General features: G+C 38.1%; 1 protein-coding gene across 11 annotated transcripts in view; it reads right to left on the bottom strand.

Moving 5' to 3' along the window:
• Positions 1-21,131, bottom strand: part of KLRG1 (killer cell lectin like receptor G1) — a 66,944-nt gene extending 45,813 nt beyond the window's left edge. For all 11 annotated transcript variants that reach the window (XM_087855593.1, XM_087855592.1, XM_087855595.1 and 8 more), the window contains exons 1-3: positions 19,133-21,131; positions 15,099-15,203; positions 12,206-12,375 (exon numbers count right to left, since the gene is read on the bottom strand). In XM_087855593.1, the coding sequence (XP_087711719.1) occupies positions 12,206-12,375; positions 15,099-15,203; positions 19,133-19,220 (363 nt within the window). In that variant the 5' untranslated portion in view covers positions 19,221-21,131. The remainder of the gene's footprint in view (positions 1-12,205; positions 12,376-15,098; positions 15,204-19,132) is intronic.
• Positions 21,132-22,502: the final 1,371 nt, after the last annotated feature.

Below are 22,502 nucleotides of genomic sequence, written 5' to 3'. Positions count from 1 at the left end.
CAAAAGCAGCAAGAGAAAAGAAATTCCTAACCTACAAGGGAAGATAAATTGGGTTAGCAGTAGCTCTCTCCACAGAAACCTGGCAGGCCACAAGAGAGTGGCATTCAACGTGCTGAATGCGGAAAAATATGCAGCCAAGAATACTTTATCCAGTGAGGCTATCTTTCTGAATAGAAGGAGAGATAAAGAGCTTCCCAGACAAACAAAAACTAAAAGAGCTCATGACCACTAAACCAGCCCTGCAAGAAATATTAAAGGGGACACTTTAAGTGGGAAAGAAAGACCAAAAGCAACAAAGACTAGAAAGGAACAGAGAAAATTTCCAGAAACAGCAACTTTACAGGTAATACAATGACACTAAATTCTTATCTATCAATAATTACTCTGAATGCAAATGGACTAAATGCTCCAATCAAAAGATACAGGGTATCATAATGGATTAAAAAAACAAGACCCATCTATATGTTGCTTACAAAAGACTCATTTTAGACCTAAAAACATCTCCAGATTGAAATTAAGGGCATGGAGAACCATCTATCATCCTAATGGAAATCAAAAGAAAGCCAGAGTAGCTATACTTATACCAGACAAACTAGATTTTAAACCAAAGACTGTAACGAGAGATGAAGAAGAGCTCTATTACATAATTAAAGGGTCTATCCAGCAAGAAGCTCTAACAATTACAAATACTTATGCCCCCCAACTTAGGAGAACCCAAATATATAAATCCATTAATACCAAACATAAAGAAACTCATAGATGGGGCGTTTAAGGTGGCTCAGTTAGTTAAGTGTCTGCCTTCAGCTCAGGTCATGATCCCAGGGTCCTGGGAAACCCCTGCATCAACCTCCCTGCTTCTCTCTCTCCCTCTCCCTCTGCTCTTCCCCTCACTTGTGTGCTCGCTTGCTCTCTCTCTCAAATAAATAAATATTTTTTTTTTTAAAAAGAAACTCATTGATAATAATACAATAATAGTAGGGGACTTTAACACCCCACTTACAGCAATGGACAAATCATCTAAGCAGAAGATCAACAAGGAAACAATGGCTTTGAATGACACAATGGACTGGATGGACTTAACAGATATATTCACAACATTTTATCCTAAAAAAGCAGAATACACTTTTTTTTAAATGCATATGAGCGTTCTCCAGAAGAGATCACATACTGGGTCACAAATCAGCCCCCAACAAGTACAAAAAGACTGAGATTGTATCATGCATATTTTCAGACCACAACACTATAAAACCTGAAGTCAACCACAAGAAAAAATTTGGAAAGACCACAAATACATGGAAGTTAAAGAACATCCTACTAAAGAATGAATGGGTTAACTAGGAAGTTAAAGAAGAAATTTGCTTATATATATATATATATATGCAAATGAAGATGAAAACACAATAGTCCAAAAGCTCTGGGATGCAGCAAAGATGGTCAGAAAAGGAAAGTACATATCAATACAGGCCTACCTCAAGAAGCAAGAAAAGTCTCAAATACACAACCTAACCCTACACCCAAAGGAGCTAGAAAAGGAACAGCAAATAAAGCCTAAAGCCAGCAGAAGCAGGGAAATAATAAAGATTAGAGCAGAAATAAACGATATAGAAACAAACAAACAAAAAACAAAACAAAACAAAAGAGAGAACAAATCAACAAAACTAAGAGCTAGTTCTTTGAAAGAATTAATCAAATTGATAAACCCCTAATCAGACTTATCAAAAAGAAAAGAGAAAGGACCCAAATAAATAAAATCATGAGTGAAAGAGGACAGATCACAACCAACACCACAGAAATAAAAACAATTATAAGAGGATACTATGAAAAACTATATGCCAACAAAGTGGGCAATCTGGAAGAAATGGATAAATTCCTAGAAACATATAAACTACCAAAACTGAAACAGGAAAAAATAGCAAATTTGAATAGACCCATAACCAGCAAAGAAATTGAATCTCCCAACAGACAAAAGTCCAGGGCCAGATGGCTTCCCAGGGTAATTCTCCCAGACATTTAAAGAGTTAATACCTATTCTTCTCAAACTGTTCCAAAAAATAGAAATGGAAGGAAAACTTCTTAACTTCTAGGAGGCAAACATTACCTTGATTCCAAAACCAGACAAAGACCCCACTAATAAGGATAATTACAGGCCAATATCCCTGATTAACGTGGAACCAAAAATCCTCAACAAGATACTAGCAAATGGAATCGAACAGTACATTAAAAGAATTATTCACCATGTTCAAGTGGGATTTATTCCGGGCCTGCAGGGGTGGTTCAATACTCACAAATCAATCAACATGACATACCACATTAATAAAAGAAAGGATAAAAACCATATGATCCTCTCAATAGATGCAGAAAAAGCATTTGACAAAATACAGCATCCATTCCTGATAAAAACCCTCAACAAAGTAGAAATAGGTGGAACATACCTCAACATCATAAAGGCTGTATATGAAAGACCAACAGCAAATATCATCCTTAATGGGGAAAAACAGAGATTTTCCCCTACAGTCAGGAACAAGACAGAGATGTCCACTCTCACCATCATTATTTAACATACCACTGGAAGTCCTAGCCTCAGCAATCAGACATTAAAAAGAAATAAAAGGTATTCAAATCAGCAAGGAAGAAGTCAAACTTTCACTATTTTCAGATGACATGGTACTCTATGTAGAAAACCTCTAAAAGACTCAACCAAAAAATTACTAGAATACATAAATTTAGCAGTCACAGGATATAAAATCAATGTACAGAAATCCGTTGCATTTCTATATACCAATAATGAAGCAGCAGAAAGAGAAATGACGAATCAATTCCATTTACAATTGCACCAAAAATGATAAGATACCTGGGGATAAACCTAACCAAAGAGGTAAAAGATTTGTACTCTGAAAACTTTAGAACACTTATGAAAGAAGTTGAAGAGAACACAAAGAAATGGAAAAATACTCCATGCTCATGGATAGGAAGAACACATATATTGTTTAAATGTCTATGTTACCCAAAGGAATCTACACATTCAATGCAATCCCTATCAAAATACCACCAGCATTTTCATTGAGCTAGAACAAACAATTCTAAAATTTGTATGGAACCACACACAAAAAAACCCAAATAGCCAAAGCAAACTTGAAGAAGAAAAGCAAAGCTGGAAGCATCACAATCCCAGACTTCAAGCTATATTACAAAGCTATAGTCATTAAGAAAGTATGGTACTGGCAAAAAAACAGACACATAGATCAATGGAACAGAATAGAGAACTCAGAAACGGATGCACAATGGTATGGTCAACTAATCTTTGACAAAGCAGGAAAGAATATCCAATGGAAAAAAAGACGGTCTCTTCAACAAATGGTGCTGGCAACACTGGACAGTAACATGCAGAAGAATGAAACTGGACCACTTTCCTACTCCATACACAAAAATAAATACAAAATGGATGAAAGATCTAAATGTGAGACAGAAAACCATCAAAATCCTAGAGAAGAACATAGGCAGCAACCTCTTTGACCTCAGCCGTAGCAACTTCTTACTAGACACATCTCTGGAAGCAAGAGAAACAAAGGCAAAAATGAACTATTGGGACTTCATCAGGATAAAAAGCTTCTGCACAGCGAAGGAAACAATCAATAACTAAATGACAATCTACGTAATGGGAGAAGATACTTGCAAATGACATATCTGATAAAGGGTTAGTATCCAAAACCTATAAAGAACTTATTAAACTTAATACCCAAAAAACAAATAATCCAGTTAAGAAACAGGCAGAAGACATGAACAGACATTTTTCCAAAGAGAACTTCCAAATGGCTAATAGACACATGAAAAGATGTTCATCATCACTCATCATCAGGGAAATACAAATCAAAACAATAATAAGATACCACCTCACACCAGTCAGAATGGCCAAAATTATTGACATGGGATACAAAAGATGTTGGCAAGGATGTGGAGAATTAGGGAGCCCTCTTACATTGTTGGTAGGAATGCAAACTGGTGCAGCCACTCTGGAAAACAGCATGGAGGTTCCTCAAAAAGTTAAAAACAGTACTACTCTATTCCCCAGCAATTACACTACTAGGTATCTACCCAAAGGATACAAAAATCTGATTCGAAGGGGCACATGCACCCCGATGTTTATAGCAGCATTATCAACAATAGCTAAATTATGGAAAGAGCCCAAATGTCCATCAACTGATGAATGGATAAAGAAGATGTGGTATGTATATATACACAATGGAATATTACTCAGCCATCAAAAAAGAATGAAATCTTCCATGTGCAAGGATATGGATGGAATTAGAGGGTACCGTGCTAAGCAAAATAAGTCAGTCAAAGGAAGACAAATACCATATGATTTCACTCATATGTGGAATTTAAGACACAAAACAGATGGACATAGGGGAAGCAAAAAAAGAGAGAGAGAGAGAAGCAAACCATAAGAGATTCAACTATAGAGAACAAACTGAGGGTTGATGGAGGGAGGTGGGGGGATGAGCTAAATGGATGATGGGTACCAAGCAGGGCACCTGTTGTTGATGAGCACTGGGTGTTATATGTAAGTGATGAATCACTAAATTCTACACCTGAAACCAATTTTACCTTTGTGTTAACTAACTAGAACTTAAATAAAAACTTGAAATTAAAAAAAAAAAAAACAACCCTGAAAGATATGCAAGTTTTCTCATCCTCTTCTTTACAGAAGAGTAAAAAAGTTCACCTGGGTGAAAGGGCGTACCCAAGTCTCCTTATTGAATAAGCACACAAGTGTTCTCTCCCAGTGCTAAACTTTTGCATTATATGAGGCAAGTAATAGATATTAGCAATAGTATTACCTTCTAGAAATAAAGAAGATCATACTGTGCCCCTGATTAATGCTCTCTGATGGTTGCTTCCTTCACGTAGAATAAAATCCAAAATCATTACTACGTATCACAAGATTTTACATGATCTCGACCCTGCCAACCATTTATTCACTTACTAGCTTCCAGTCAGGTGAGCCTTCTTTTTGTTCTTTTAACATGCCAAGGTCATTTTTACTTTAGGGTCTTTACACCGCTTGTCCCTTTGTCTGGAACACCCTTTCCCTAGATTTTTACGTGGCTGTCATTCAGGCCTAGGTCTCAGCTCAAATGTTACCTTCCTTTGTTGGCCAATCTAAAGTAGTACACATTCACTATTATACTGTTTCATTTTCTTCAAAGCATATATCACCATATTTATTTACTTGTTTGTTGTCAGTCTTTGCTCTGACTAAAACGTAAGCACCATAATAGCAAGAATTCTTGATGACTGCTGTATCCCCACCACCTAGGAAAATATATGAGACTATTTAATTTAATTATCTAATACAATTTAATAATATTTACAGAATTAAGGAATAGAAAGACAAGCCGTATGCCGCAAGAAATTAAAACCTTTTGAACCCAAACACTCTGCACTTTTTACTTTATTCCCATGGACTACTTACTTATGTATGTTGGGGGTAGGGAGGTAAACTGCAGAGTAAAGGAAGGGTAAGAGAGATGAAACGATGTCCTAATTTCCAGAATAGCTTGAAACCTTTCATACAGTTCTTAACCAAGTTGCTTTAAAGGATTATTTAAATTGGAAAAAATGAGTTTTTCCTCACTTATCCACTGGAATGACAAGAAAAACAGTTTCTTTCTTTCTTCGCCTTATTTCAAGGGTAGGGAGATGGCTAATAAAGCACAGAAATGAATAAACACTTGCTCAAAAACCTCAGGTAGAGGGGCGCCTGGGTGGCACAGCGGTTAAAGCGTCTGCCTTCGGCTCAGGGCGTGATCCCGGCGTTATGGGATCGAGTCCCACGTCAGGCTCCTCCGCTGTGAGCCTGCTTCTTCCTCTCCCACTCCCCCTGCTTGTGTTCCCTCTCTAGCTGGCTGTCTCTATCTCTGTCAAATAAATAAAATCTTTAAAAAAAAAAAAAAACCTCAGGTAGAGTCTGAAGAGCTGGGATTAGATAATGTCCCCGTACAAATGCCAACCCTGCACTAATTTACTACTCTCTTGACCCACGGGATTCTAAGTCACATGATCAGGCCAGTTTACTACTTCACACTGATGAGGCTGGAGCATGAAAATTTTTATTATTCTACTTTCACTTGAAAATCTTCCCACTTGGAATAAGTTTCAAAACCAGATTATAATTACCTATGTTCTATTTACTCATGGATAGTGTGTGTGTGTGTGTGTGTGTGTGTGTGTGTGTGTGTAGAAGCAGCATAGAAGTATAAACAAGGGTGTTAACTCAGAATCCTTGTCCTACAGAGATGGTGTGAACTATAGGACTCAGGTTTATTATATTTACTTCAGAGTTTGTGATACTTGGTCATATTTTAGAGAGAAAAAAATGCAAAACCTGAAAGCAAAATGAAGACAGAACTCAAAACAGATAAAATCAGATACATTTTTCTTTCTATTTCTTTCTTTTTTTTTTTAGGTCAATATTTATGCCTTATACACACACAGACGTACTTTTGCAAGTAATGCTTTAAAACTGTAATTTAAATATTACTAAGTCATAGAACATACTCCTTAAAATACCAAACTAACATGGTTTATGGGATATATCTAAGTTATTTCAACCATTCTGGAAATAAACTAATAATATATCAAAGTTACTTGGTCATATCTTAGATTGGCTCATCTAATCTTAGGAGCTATATACTAAAAAAATGACCTCAAAAAAATAATTCATATAAATATGCTCATAACCGCATAAAAATTAAGAATAAGTAAAATTTTGTCTAAGAATATGAAAAATAGATAAGCAATAATAGAATACAGAACTTCAAAAAATAAATACCTACGATAATTTAATGTTTGGAAAAAAAGGAATGAAATAATGTTATGTGATAAAAGCAGAACATATAAACACAGAGTGTTCAAAAAACCTAGAAACATAGGATAAATGTATTTTTAAGTATACACATCTGTTTTAAAAAAAGGTATCTGTTATATTTTTAAATAATATCATTAATATTTTTTTCTTCAATCTCTGGACACCTTCTCAGGTGAAGTATTTAAAGCAATGGATGTTGTTATTAATTTGAAACAAAAAAAGTACAATACAGAGCACCCATAATGTCTAAAATCAACTGGATCTATTGCTTTAAATTTAGAGGAGTTTTGCCTGAAAACGTATCTACAGGTTGAATAACAACATATGGAGCATATTACTTGAAAATGTAACTAACATACTATTTAAAAATAAGTTTATCCTATGTTTCCAGACTTTCAGATGCCTTATAGTCTACAAACAGCAATTAGTATCATATAAAAACATGCAGATACATTAAGAGTATAAAAGGAAAATCTGACAGGCTACAACATTACTAGAGTTTAATATTGATATGAATATCCCTTATAATTTTGTGTATGTGCACAGTACTAAAAGTCAATGAAGACTTGCTGTGTAAACCAGAGCACTCTTTAAAAGACGAGACTGTCCATTGACAGATGAATGAATAAACAAAACATGGTAAATCCATAGAACTGAATATTATTCAGCTGTAAAAAGGAATAAAATTCCAATACATGCGACAGCATGAATGGACCTTGAAAACATGCTAGGTGAAATAGGCCAGGTACAGAAGGACGTAATAGGTAAATTCGGAGACACAAAAAGTAGAACAGTGGTTACCAGGGGTTGGGGGGAAGGAGGAATAGGGAATTAGTGTTTAACGGGTACTGAGTTTTGGTTTGGGATGATGCAAAAGTTCTGGACATGCACAGTGGTGACGGTTGAACAACAATGTGACCGTACTTAATGCCACTTAATTGTACACTTGAAAATGGTTAAAATGGTAAATTTTATGTTATACATATATTTTACCACAGTTTTGTAAGATGTTAACAAAAAAAAAAAAGATAGTGAGAGATATCTTAACCTATCTATGACACCTACACTTCTGGTGTGAAGGTCACAGCTGCTGCTTGTTCTGTTGATGACGGAAGGGTGACAAAAACATAGACACTATCAGGCTATAAGCACCTCCGGAGTAAAACAGTTCTCCTACCATCACCCTGGGTTTCCAGGCATTTCTTTGAATCTTCTAACATATTTCAGATTTCCTCATAACAAAGTACTTAGTCCAACAAGTCATAATCTATTTTGTGATACATATTTATTGAAATTTCACATCTTGGGAGACAGAAAAGTCCGTTATTTTGACCCTAGGCTTTATTTTGAGCGACAAGGAGAATTCAAGTGGAAAAGGAAAACTAAAATTAAGTGATTCCTACTATGTTAAAGGAACTTCCACACAGTATCCCACAATATTATTAATGTTGTAATAATTCTGGGAAGAATTTTCTCTACTTTATACCTGAGGAAACTGAGAGTCAAAGAGGTTAAGAAAATTTCTCAAGTTCACATAGCTAGTAAGCAAGGTAGTAAAAACCAACTCGTGACTGTCTGAAAGAAACCAAAAAAGCCCTTTCTGATGCTTTAAAATATGCAGGAAATTGACCATGTTACCATAATGTTTGTATTGTAGTCTCCAAAGAAGGAAGCCCTGAGTATATTTGGATGTAAATCCTAAAAAAAAAGAAAAGCCAGTATCAAAGGTTCAGGAGGAAGATAGGGACAAGCCCAAAGGCAGAAACTCTGAGAGGGAAGAGGGTTAAGGGTGAACAAGAGGTTGTTAAACAAGAGCCTGATGATAGAATCCCACATTGTGATAATGAGGAGGAAAGATGTTACAGGGTGAGGAGCAACGGATAGATTAAAGAAACCGACGTATTTCCACAGGGAACTTTCTGGTCAAGAAGCGTTTTAAAATAACAGACCAGCAACTATAACAAATGCTGACAGACGCACAGAAGCAGCAAGGGCGGCAAGGGCGCTGGTCCCGTGAGCGGGGCGGAGGGTGGGTGCTAAAAAAGAAAAACAAAAAACTAAAAGCAAATGCTAACATCCTAAATGAACTGAGCCTAACGGAAAAACATGACAACAAAAATCAAGAACTTGAATATACGTAAAGATCTGAAGATAAATTCAAAGAGCAAGAAAAACAACAAAGAGTCGATGCGATAATGTAAACTGAAAACTGAAGAAATAACGGAGCGATTCAATTTCCATTTTGTTTATTATTTTCTCAAAAATAAAATAAATATTTCAGTCCAAGATAAAAGAAAAAGAGAGAGACAGTAAGTGAGCATCTCTCTACTTTAAATATATTTAAATCCCAAGAGTCCTATCATGTACACTCCAGATTTCAACTTCAAATAATTTTTTAAACATGAATAGAAAAGGCACAGAAGGCAATTAATAGGGAAAGTTATCTCATTTTTCAGCATGCACAAGATGTATCTGGAAGCCATCAAATACAATATTTCTGTAAGTGACTTTAAAAGCGTGGCTGATGGAGAGTTTAGAATCTGGCTCTGAATTAAAAAACATCTAGCTCTGCCAGATCTGTAGCCTTATCCTTGTTCACTAACTCTTGTTCATTAACCATTCACTCATCAGTAAATGGGGATGTTGATCTCAATTTCATAGGATGTGCTGCGAAGATTGAGAATAACACCCATAAAATACTTGGCACGTGGTAAGTGCTCAATATATCCTAGTTTCCTATTATTATAGCCTTTGCTGTAACTGATCTAAGAGAGAACTGGGCTAGACGTATGTGTCGTACTGACAGACAACTATTTAACAGCAGGAGAGAGAGATTTTCCCTACCTGTGCAGCCTCTGGCATGGAGCAAACTAATTCTCTAGCAGTATTCTCCACCACTGGAATGCCAGTTTGAAAACCTTCCACATTCATAGACCCATATGCTCTTCTGGCAGCTGTTTAGTCCTAAGTATGATACTAGGGATATCAAGCGTACCTTAAAATAGAATATAAATCTCGTCTTGAGAACAAAAGAGTAACAGTGCTGGTACAGGAGGCTCAGCAGATCAGATATAAGTCAAGCTGGTTCTATAGAATCTGACAAAAGCTGGGGGCAAGAAAAAGAATCAGACCAGAGAACCGAGCAAGGTTCCATAGGAATGTCGGAAGCAAAACTCATCTGATTGCTATTAAATCTCTCAGGGGCATTCTACCCTCTCTTGCACGGCCTTGAACCAAGAGGCCTTATGAGAAAATAAACCGGTTCCGGAAATGCAGCCAATCTAACTGTTCAGCTTACTCAACAGCAGAGGCAGGACTCAGGGAGAATAAAGAGAGACAAAAATCCCTCTAATACCCCTCCATTCCTTCAGGGGAGCACTAAGAAAGAGAAATATCCCCAAGCCCCAGATATTCTGGGCCTTAGCCCTTTTCCTCCACCGTTATTATCACATCACCTCATTTATCATAGCTGCCACACCACACTTCTCTGTGGCAGTGCCTTGCATTATGACTCACTACTCTGTTTATCAGTATTTGCCCTGCAATGTTTCCAGCTCTTTGCACTTCTGCTATTGACGTTAGTCAGCTCAAGTCAGCTCAAGTATCAGAGCGAGAATAGGAGTTGCTGCAAAAGGTCCAGAAAGCAAGGCTATTATTATCAGATGCCACAAAACCAAGATCTCACATATCTAATGAACGGACCCCAATGCATTTGACCATCTAGTTTAGGGAAGGCACAAAAGAAAAGGAAGTCACAGGGACAGACTGATTTGGAATTAGATCCTATGCGGAATTTCACAGGAATGAGTATTCCTCGTTTGACAGAAAACAAGAGATCTAGATGCTTCCATCTTTTCTTAATAGGAAGTTACACGATTTAGGGACTACATGTTCTCAACAGCTTCAGAGTAGTTACCTCCCTGAATTTCCCCCAAAAATGTTAATATTGTTGAATTCTTTTTTTTAATTGAAGTATAGTTAATGTACAATGTTACATTAGTTTCAGATGTACAACATCGTGATTGGACAGCTCTGGGTACACAATGCTACAAAAGTAGTTAGCATCTGTCACCATAAACGTTATTATAATAGTTATAATTTAATTCTTAATAAACTGTTCTCTATGATTTGATTCCACCCAAAAGAGAATATATAAAACAATATCAACACACAAATATCAGCATGAAATTAGCACTAAAAACCTAACTAGGATTTATTTTCTTCGTATTTTGTCTTTCTTTTCTTTTGTTTTTATTTTCTTTGTATTTACATTGACAAGTTAGAATTGGATAGATTTTTGTACCAGGTTACCTCAGGATGTCAATTCCTTATATTACCTTGAGATGCTCTAGGATTAATAAAGCGCTCTCATCCAGGAGACTGCCGGCTGCACAGGAAGGATCTGAGAGGCATAAAGGAAGGGAGCCCACCTGCTTAGCCCTGCAAGGAGGTTAAGATCTCTCTTTCTCTCTGTATCTCATACATACAAGCATACACACACACACACACACACACACACACACACACACACACACACACACACTTTCCTTTCCTCTTTCCCAGCTTTCTGGAACTGCTTCTTTCCCATGACCTCCCCCTCATTCCCAACGTTTCCTAGCCTGGAACTTACTAGATACCAGTGAATGAAGGGCTATTTTTTTTTTAATATTTTATTTATTTATTTGACAGACAGAGACAGCCAGCGAGAGAGGAAACACAAGCAGGGGGAGTGGGAGAGGAAGAAGCAGGCTCCTAGCGGAGAAGCCTGGTGCGGGGCTCGATCCCAGAACACCAGGATCATGCCCTGAGCCAAAGGCAGACACTTAACGACTGAGCCACCCAGGCGCCCCTAAAGGGCTATTATTGAAAAGGCATTTAAACCGTTGCCACAGTCTCTTTGTCCCCATGATATCTCTCTTCCGCTCCCTCCCAAATTCCACCAGCTTTGCATAGGAATCTGCTGTCTCCTTGTTGTTGCACCCATGTTTCTGGATCTAATGCTTTCTTTTAATTAGACCTGTATTTCAGGCCTAATTCCTATCTGTAATACTCACCATCCTTGCACCTCCAGCACACACACATACGCATACAAGAGTACGCAAACATCTAGTTTTCTATACCTGAGGGCGGCTGGGTCAAGCAGAGAAAGGGTAAGGAAGTAGAAAGGAGAGGTGAAGGAACAGGGGTAGAGGGGGAAGAAGGAAGGGAAAGAAAGAGGAGAGAGAAGGAGACGGAAAGAGAAGAGTGTTCCTTTTGTTCCTCAAAAGAGAATACAAGATACATTGGAACAACATTCACCAGCAAAACAACATACATTCGCTAAATGTTTGCATTTACCATTTCCTGGTCGTCTGTGAACATAAGAAGCTGTGAGTCTTCATCTAGGCAGAATTTCTGACTAGAATTCCAGTCTGCTTTCTCCACTGACAAGTAATAACAGTGGTTACCATACTTCATCCAGAGGTCTGGGCAACTGTGACTACTGGCACAAGTGCTGCACTTGGAACCTAGAAAGGAAGAGGACCTGGTTCACATCTTTATGGACCACTTAGTCTTGCAAATGGAATGGGAGACGAATAGAACATGGTACCCACCCACCACCACACCACCTTTCAGACTAAGGTTTAGAGAAATGCACAACAATGCCTGGCCTCAAATTAAAAAGTTCATGATGTCCAACTCTATCACAACTATTGTGCATTCCACTACTTAAGCATGTGACTATGACTAAAGCAGGTAAGGAAATGGATACAGCCTGGCTGAGGACGGTGGACAGCATACATCACTTGTGCTAGAGATCTTTATGCACCTCTGCTGTATTCATACGAGATAAAATAACTAAGCATCTGCATTATATGTATCAGTCCATTGTCTATGTAGGCTCGGTGCACACCCTGTGTAACTGCATAATACACATTGCTGAAATCAGGCAGAATGCCCAACCCCAACCTGATATCCCAGAATAGCACAAAAGAAAAGGAGAGAAACTAGAAAAAGCATTACAGTGGCTAACTGAATATAATAAAATAAATATCTTATTACTGCTAAAAAAAAAAAAAAACCTAGAAAAAACAAACTTAACTAGAGTGAGAGGTGATTTATCTTTTATCACAAATGTGACTGTCATCATAGCATATTAGATAAAAGACACTTCAGCAAAAAGAATTTATCAAATAAAAGTTTCTGACAGAGAAGGGTATCAGATTCTAAAGTGAAACGTAATGCAATTTCTTCACAGAGCTCTTTTAAATACAGAACATTCTCACTCCTTTAAAATGGCTGGATTATATCTTAAAAAGGGGTGGGGGGCAGCATCTCGGTGGCTCAGTCAATTAAATGTCTGCCTTAAACATCTGCCTTCAGCTCAGGTCATGATCTCGGGGTCCTGGGATCAAGCCCCACGCTGGGCTCCCTGCTCAGCAGGGAGCCTGCTTCTCCCTCTCCCTCTGTCCCCTCCCTGCCTCATGCTCTCTCTCTCTCTCTCTCAAATAAATAAATACAATCTTTTTTTAAAAAATGGCTGGATTATAGTTCTATGAAAATGAAAGGGAACCAAATAAGCTTTCAAGGTAATTTCAGCCAAGATTCCATAATTTTATTGATTTTCTGCTTTCATGAAATATATTTGTATAAGCTCCTCATAGGCACAATTCCACAAGAGGCACGTATGAACCATTACAGCAAATGAGCACATGTGTGGATAGACGGCTGCATAATAGGCTATACAGCTAATCTAGATTTGGGGGTTAAAAAGCATCAAAGGCAGTCCTTTTTAAAACTGTCAAAATTAGGGGCGCCTAGGTGGCTCAGTCAGTAAATCATCTGCGTTCGGCTCAGGTCATGATCCCAGGGTCCTGGAATCGAGGCCTGAGTCGGGCTCTCTGCTCAGCGGGGAGCCTGCTTCTCCCTCTCCCTCTGACCCTCCCCCCCAACCCCGCTCATGCACGTGCTCTCTCTCTCTGTCAAATAAATAAATAAACATAAAAAATCTTTAAAAATGTCAAAATTAGACAACTTTTCTGTGGCTTGACATGGGAACAATATAGGGTTCTGGAGATCAAGCTATAAAGTTGGCACCTTATAGATTTATGATTTTTCCATACAGCTGTGACATTACCCAACCTGAATGAGAAATTCCCAACTTCCTTGGAGTCTCTTTCTGTCAAAAGATTTGGGTCTGAGGTAGAGGTCCTAGGGCTGAACCCTTAGAGTCCTAATGAATAAAGTCTGTATAACAATCATCTGTCAGGGGCGCCTGGGAGGTTCAGTCGTTAAGCGTCTGCCTTCAGCTCAGGGCGTGATCCCAGAGTCCTGGGATCGAGCCCCACATCGGGCTCCTCTGCTATGAGCCTGCTTCTTCCTCTTCCACTCCCCCTGCTTGTGTTCCCTCTCTCGCTGGCTGTCTCTCTCTCTTTCATATAAATAAATAAAATCTTTAAAAAACAACAACAACAACAACAATCATCTGTCACTAACAATCATCTCCAGAAAACATAAACTTAAGTCAGGACTCTGGATTGTGAAATAATAAACCAAGGGCTTTCTGGATCATCACAGTTAATGACCTAGAAGAATTAAATCTAGAAATTTTCACTTTAAGCAATGTGAAAGCACTCTAATTGGGAAAAAAAATCAAAATACATCTAATTAAATTTTGATATATCTATCATGTGAAAAGTTAAACACAATATACAATACATAAATAATACAATTTTAATTTGATTATCATAATAAATATGGTAGTAGGAAAGTGTTTATGACATAATATAATTAAAAAGCAATATCAAGTTATAGGCATATAATGAACTATACCCAGTCTTACTTTAAACTATACCCAGAACTTACTTTAAAAAACTATACCCAGTCTTACTTTAAAAAAAAATAAGTGGGGAAGATTTTAGAGGACTTGATATTCTTTGTTAAAAGAATAAATATTTATACAAATGCATGTAGTCAAAGCCTAGGAGACAATACCCAGGAAATGTTGTTATGTACAAGTGATGATTTATTTTGTTGGCATTATTTTTCATTTTTCAAATTTTCTGTTATGTTATATTGCTTTTATAACACAATATAGGTAAAGTAGGGATACTTGGCTGGTTCAGTCAGAAGAGCACGCAACTCTTGATCTCAGGGTCATGAGTTCAAGCCCCATGTTGAGATTACCTAGATAAATAAACTTCTAAAAAAATTGGCAAAATAAACGATTTTGACTTAAGTTAGTACTTACGTTGGCAGAGAATCCACTGGACAAGCAGGAAACACACAAAAATGGTGTTCAGAAGTCCCAAAGCTATTGCCACATGGCGTGAGAGACAGAATCTGGAAGAAGAAACTACAAGAGCAGAATCCAAAACAAAATCCTGAGTTAGAATAAAAGTTGAAAGAAAAGAAAAGGCAAAGGAAGGATATCTGGAGCCTCAAACAAATTTGGCCTAGTGAGAACTGAGACATAGGCTCTAGAAGTTTCTTTGCTGGATATTAGGGAATTGCTCTAAAGTCTAGAGTAACAACCCACATCGCTGTCAAGGAACATCCTACATTTATCAAGTTAAGAATACTTTTTTCTGGGGCGCCTGGGTGGCACAGCGGTTAAGCATCTGCCTTCGGCTCAGGGCGTGATCCCGGTGATCTGGGATCGAGCCCCACATCAGGCTCTTCTGCTATGAGCCTGCTTCTTCCTCTCCCACTCCCCCTGCCTGTGTTCCCTCTCTCGCTGGCCGTCTCTATTTCTTGGGGCGCCTGGGTGGCTCAGTTGGTTAAGCATCTGCCTTCAGCTCACGTCATGATCCCAGGGTCCTGGGATCAGGTCCCGCATTGGTCTCCTTGCTCAGTGAGGGGCCTGCTTCTCCCTCTGCCTGCCGCTCCCCCAGCTTGTGCTCTGAGAAATAAATAAATAAAATCTTTAAAAAAAAAAAAAAAAAAGAACACTTTTTTCTTCAGGTACTGAATGGCTCAGTCTGTTAAGCTGCCAACTTGACTTCAGCTCAGGTCATGATCTCAGGGTCTTGGGATTAAGCCCCATGTCAGGCTCCCAGCTCAGGCTCAGCGGGGAGTCTGCCTCAGGATTCTCTCTCTCCCTCTGCCCCTCCCCTTCCTCTAAAATAAATAAATTAATCTTAAAAAAAAAACAAAAAACCCTTTTTTCTTTTGAAATTGTGACTTGCACTTTCATGCTTAACTGGTGAAAATATTAATTGGTACAACCTCTTTGAAGGACAATTTGGCAATGCCTACAAAAATTGCATTTATCCTTTTTTCCTACAGATACTCACCCACGTGCAAAATGTCATATTTATAAGCCAATTCACGGCAACAGTATTTTTAGGAGAAAATGTTATAGACCAGTCAAATACATTTGGATATAGCCATAAAATGAATATGTAACTTTTAACAAAGGAATAAAGACACGCTTTTTTTTTTTTTTTTACAGATAGAGAGTGATTTTCAAGATACATAGCTCAGGGAAAGAAACATTCTGCAGCACAATGTATGCTAGTATCTCTGAAAGTAGATACAAGAATCTGATAATGTTGTTTGTCTCGGGGAGGGGAAATAGATCACTGAAGACAAAATAGGTGGGATACTTTTTACCTTGTTTTCTTTTGCACCTTCTGAATTTTGAACCATGTGGGTATTACCTACTCAAAATTTAAATAACTACAATTTAAATAAAATTAAAGTAACCTACATCTCAGAAATGCTTTGTAAACTGTCATTACTGAAAAAACAATGAGTTTAGGTTGGTATGTTTAAGGATGGAACACTACATCATATTAACTATGTTACATATAAGAATGTGATTTTCCTTCATTTGGAAAATGGAAATTTTTCTTAACCCAAACTTTTATTTCAAAATCATAGTGGTCTCATAGTCTGACAATGTAGGAGTTATGTGTAAAAAACAAAAATGTATAAAGTAAAAATTTAAGAGCTAGTTTTGACTCCTTTATCTGGTAATCTTTAATTTGGAAATTTGGAAATTAATTCTATTTGGGGCCTCACTTTAACTACTTAAATTTTAGATAAGTTACCCTGTAGACATGTGTGTTTATGCATGAAGCATTCTGAACTTCTTTTGTTGTTGTTGTTAAGTGAGGGAGAGGTAGAGAGAGAATCTTAAGCAGGTTCCATGCCCACCATAGAGCCCGACAGGGGGTTCAATCTCATGACCCTGAGACCATGGCCTGAGCCAAAATCAAGAGTCAAATGCTTAACCAACTGAGCCATCCAAGGCTCCTCACCCCACTTTTTAAAAATTTATTTTAGCATTCTGAACTTTTTAAAAGAAAGAAATTCATAGTGAGGAGTGCCTGGGCGGCTTAGTCGGTTAAGTGTCCAACTCTTGATTTCAGCTCAGGTCATGATCCCAGGGCCGTGAGATCAAGCCCCACGTTGGGCTCTGCGCTCAGCATGAAGTCTGCTTGTCCCTCTCCCTCTACTCCTTCCCCTTCTTGTGCTCTCTTTCTCCATCTCTAAAATAAATAAATAAAATCTTAAAAAAAAAAAATTTATAGTGAGAGGTATCTTTAAAATGCGAGAGTTCTGCATGATAAACATTTGGACTGATACATCCAAAACACTAGATTTCTAGTGACATGAGAAAATACGGTTTCAGATGCCTGGATGGCTCAGTTGGGTGAGCATCTGCCTTAGGCTCAGGTCATGATCCCAAGGTCCTGGGATCGAGTCTCACATGGGGCTCCTTGCTCAGCGGGGAGTCTGCTTCTCCCTCTGCCAGCCACTTCCCCTGCTTGTGATCTCTCTCTCTCTCCCTGACAAACAAATAAATTCTTAAAAAAAAAAAGAAAAGAAAATACATTTTCACTATAGTAAAATATTTAATGAAATAAATGATTTTAGATGTTATGCAAAATGAAAAAGGTATCAAAACTTAATTGTATTTGTGTAACCACAATCCAATTCAAGAAATTAAGCAAAATTTTAAATTTTTAAAAAATTTACTTTAGAAATATACAATTAAAAGCCTCTTAATAGAGTACATATGATACGTTGGCAAAGACAGGCAAAAATAGATCAAAATAGTAACAGCAATAATTGCCAATTGTTGTAAAAATAATTAGTGATTTTTATTTTCTTATATCTGCTTTCATAGGTTCCCTATTTTCCATAATAAACATGTAATAATTTTGTAAAGAGATTTTTAATGTAATTTTAAAGTTCCTAGTCTATATCCCTATTCCCAAGTAGAGCACCCTGGAAAGCTGGGGTGGAAATGAGCATCCCAGCAGCAGATAAGAATGTGCAATGTGTACTGGATATAAATAAAAAACCACTTGCCTAGAAATAAAAATAATTATATTCAAGTTCCAACTTACCACCAGCTGTGTGACCTTGCACTTAAACTTTAGTATGTAGATTCCTTTGACTTAACGTTCCTATTCCTTAGAAATTGGGACAGATATAATCCAAAAGAAATCTATATATAAATGAAAATATCCAATGCCATATAAATTATAGTAATGGAAATAAATCTAAATGTCCAAGTATACTGGAATGATGTAGCAAATTATAATTTTAATTATATAATTATATAATTATAATTGCTAAAAGCAATGCTTTCGAAGAACAACACTAAATATCATAATAATAAGACTACGTAGCAAAAAGAGAGAAAGTTGATGAAGCCGCATTAAAGAACATACTTAATGGGAGTTTATTGCCTAAGATATAAAATCAAATATTTATTTTGGCTCTTATACTATGATCTGCCTGTCTCAGAAAGTGTTCTCCCAGGGCTCCCAATAAAAATGTCTTTTTCATCCTCAAATCCCCAGAGTCACCAGGAATACTTATTTGTAGTACTCTCAGTGCCTTCTTCCTACCCCAGTCACACTCCTGTGCAATACTGTGGAGAGGAACGTAGATAATGTGAATCGGTTTCTTCTCTGACAAACTCTTACTATCATCCACTAGCAAAGTTATTGGTGTCTTTCTCCTGATTTCATAGTCAGAAAAACAGAGATACTTAGAATTTAAACAGCCTTAGCTTGGGTTTCATAGATGAGACTTTAGAAGGGAACAGTTCGAAAAGACTTTATCTGAGCCTTAACTAAGATCAGATCCTTGACTGTATCCCAGATTTTCATATCCCAAGTCTGGACTTCAAACTGAACCAAATGTATTCCTTCAAATTACCCTCGATTTTTCTGCATCCTCTACTCCAAACTTATTCTACCTCCCATTCATCCCTCAGTCTATGGGCACTCTGCATGGTTTTGCACACTAACTTGATTAACTCACCTGTTTGCTGTGGTCTGTAGTCATTCTGGACTTGAGGTTCTGTAGACAACTGTAACTCAGAATAAATACCACCGTCAGTCACCTCCATCTAATATCATTCACACTCAGTTGAGAGAGTAAAATTACAGAAGTGTGAAGAGACACATGTCAGTGAGGAAACAGCCCAATATCTAAACGGTGAGCAGGAAATTTGAAGGTTTTCAAGTTGTTGTGTGTTGTTTTTTTTTTTTTTTTTCAAATGGTCCAGCATGATAAAAACAGAAGTAATTTTTCAGGAAATGACTCAAAATCTGGAGCTGATTAAGAAATTAATATTCTAAACTGTGTTTTTTTTTCCCTCACCACTCTCTCTAGATACACATTAAATACATATTAAATTAATCTCCATCTCACTAAGTCTATTCAGCAAGGAAAAGTTGCTCTGAAGTCCAGCAATTTCAATTATGGAAACTGGAATAAAAATGACAGTGGTTCTTAGCTATGAATTTATCTCAGATTTTATATTTGCTTTGTTTCCTTTTGAGAAAATAGATGCATGCCAAACGGGACCAATTTCATTGTTTCTTGGAGCTTTGGGTTAGGAATATGTGACAAGAGAAATGGACTGTTGTTGGCTGCCTGTGCCTGGCATCATGGGGAAAATGAACTATCTCCCAGATACGTGTTTTGTGAATATGCTGTACCCCCATGTCCCCCTAAATATCTTCCCGATTGTGCTCTAATCTTAAGCTTCACTGGGTCAGAAATTCCATTAAATTTTCTCTCCTTGCTCTCTTATTTTCATATGCAAAGACAACTATAAGGGGAACAAATTAAATAAAGACATACTAAAGGGTGAATAATGTATTTCTAATAGGTGAAACGTTAATAAAAAGTTAAAGTAAGGAAAACAGAAACGGAATTAAAACTCTACATAAGTTCAAGACAGGAAAGAGATGAAAAGCAGGGAGAGCATACTAATAAAAAACTAGGATAGCTCTGGGGAGCCTGGCTGGCTCAGTTGGTAGAGCGTGCAACTCTTGATCTCAGGGTCATGAGTTTGAGCCCCACGCTGGGCATAGAGATTACTTCAAAAAAAAATAATAAAAGTTTAAAAATTAAAAAAAAATAGTATAGTCCTGCTTCCCACCATGACAGAGTAAGTCTGGACTTGCTCTTCAGCCAAAGAACTGTATCCGACAAAATACATAAGGCAACTGTTTCAGGCACAGAAGTACAGGCAGCACTGTGCTCCCTGAGAGAACAGAACACGCAAGGGTGAGCAGCAGGATCACCCTGGCATTATCCTACCCAGGGTCACTTTCTGGCACAAAGCAGGAAAATGAATCCTAAACAGAGCAGCAGTCTCACTAAGCTGAGGAGGCAGAGATGCGAGTTTTGAGCTGTTTTATATGCTTGGAGCTCGCAGGGCAGGGTAGCGGACGAGAGACTGCAGAGAGAGGTGTCCCAAAATGGCATGGGAGTTCACCGTGGTCCCTGGCTGAGGGCAAGCCCCTGCAAGCCCCCCGCGGAGACGGCCTCCTGCCCCACGGCTGAACAGAGACCCAAGGTGATGCAGTGCGGACCGCGTGAACAGAGCGAAAAATAAGACTGACAGAACCAAAAAGATTTGCCAGTAATTTCGCTGCCTATAAGAACAAATTCTGATGCCCTTAAAAAGAAGACAACAGAAACAAAATGTGGCCTATACATAAAATGGGATATTATTCAATCTTAAAAAGGAAGAAACTGTGTCACACTCTACAACATGGAGGAACCTTGAAGACGGTACGATAAATGAAATAAGCTCATCACACACACACACACACACACACACACACACACACACACACACAAATACTCTATGATTCCATATATATGAGGACAAAGTAGTCAATGCATAGAAATTGAAAGAATTTCCATGGCTGCAAGATGAAAACTTCTGGAGCTCTGTTGTACAACAAGGGGAATAAATGTGTATCAGTCTGCTTAGGCAGCCATAACACAATACCCTAGACTGGGTAGCTTAAACAACAGAAATTGATTTGCTCACGGTTCTGGACCCTGAAAGTCCAAGATGAAGCTGCCTGCAGGGTTGGTGTCTGCTGAGAACTCCCCCGTCGGGTTGCAGTGGCCTTCTCATCATGGTGTCCCGTGGCCTTTCCTCGGTGCATGTGTACCGAGGAGAGAGAGCGAGCAAGCAAGTTTCTGGTGGCGCATCTTTTAAGGACACTAATTCTATCAGATCAGGTCCCCACTATCATGACCTCATTTAACTTTAATTACTTTCTTATGTTAGGAGTTAGTTGGACATTAGGTTGTCAGGGCCAGTGTCCCCACAAGAAAATATGGAGTCAGGGCAGCTAGAATAAAACAGCACTGACATCCTGTTTTGCAGCTTAGACAGGCCCGCACTAGCATTCTGCCTTGCAGCCTTTGCAGAAATGACTTCTGCAAAATGTCCTAAAATAAGACAATTAACCACAAGGCATTTGTCAATATCACGGGCAAGGGGCAGTGAAGACATAAGCCCCCAGATGTCACCAAAAAAAGACCATCAGCACAGAGACATTAACCTAATAGGTAGACAGATACGTGACCAAAGCCCTGATTAGAACGACTCAGCACACCCTGAATGCTTAAGATAGTTCTGCAAAGAGCTCATAAAAACCCCTAAACTTAAAAACTCCGGGGGCAACCCACTTGGGCCCCCCTCCCTCCCTAAGAGCTTCATACTCTTGCTCAATAAACTTTGCTTTGCTGCCCACCACTTTCCGTCTGATCTACCTCTTCATTCTTTGAAGCGGTGTGACCAAGAACCTGGGCACTAAGGGGACAAAAATCCTGTAACATTTAGAGGCCCCATCACAAAATAAAGAATAAAGCCACGCTGGAGGTTAAGGCTGCAACATATGACTTTGGGGATGCAGGGGGACACAAATATTAAGTCCATAACAATATTTAACACTACTGAACTGTACACTTAAAAACAGTTAAGATGGCTGAAGAAGAAGGAGGAAGAGGAGGGGGAGGAGGGGGAGGAAGGGGAAGAGGTGGTGGTGGCAGCGTAAGAACCAGAGTTTCTTGAGGAAATGACTAAATCTAGGGTCAGGGCACAGAAAATCCAAGATGAGTCTGGGGCACCTTTTAGTCTTTTAGTGCGAGAAAATGAGGAAATACTCAAAAACTTGAAGAAGGAAAAAAAAAAGATGACGGCATGTCAGAAGGACACAGGAACCAAGTGGACAAAGCTCTCACTGGCTAAAAATAAAACAATTAGAGCAACAAAATAAATAATGGTATTGGATTATAACTCAGGAGTAAAAAGGAGCTATGAATTCATACTGAGTGATTTTTATCTGCATGCATTTATAATTAAAATTGTACATAC

This window comes from Ursus americanus, chromosome 25 (genome assembly GCF_024610735.1).
Source record: "Ursus americanus isolate L20-20 chromosome 25, mUrsAme1.1.p, whole genome shotgun sequence".
Classification (NCBI taxonomy): domain Eukaryota; kingdom Metazoa; phylum Chordata; class Mammalia; order Carnivora; family Ursidae; genus Ursus; species Ursus americanus.
The sequence above is the reverse complement of the archived record's forward strand: the minus strand, read 5'-3'. Positions and strand labels throughout refer to the sequence as shown.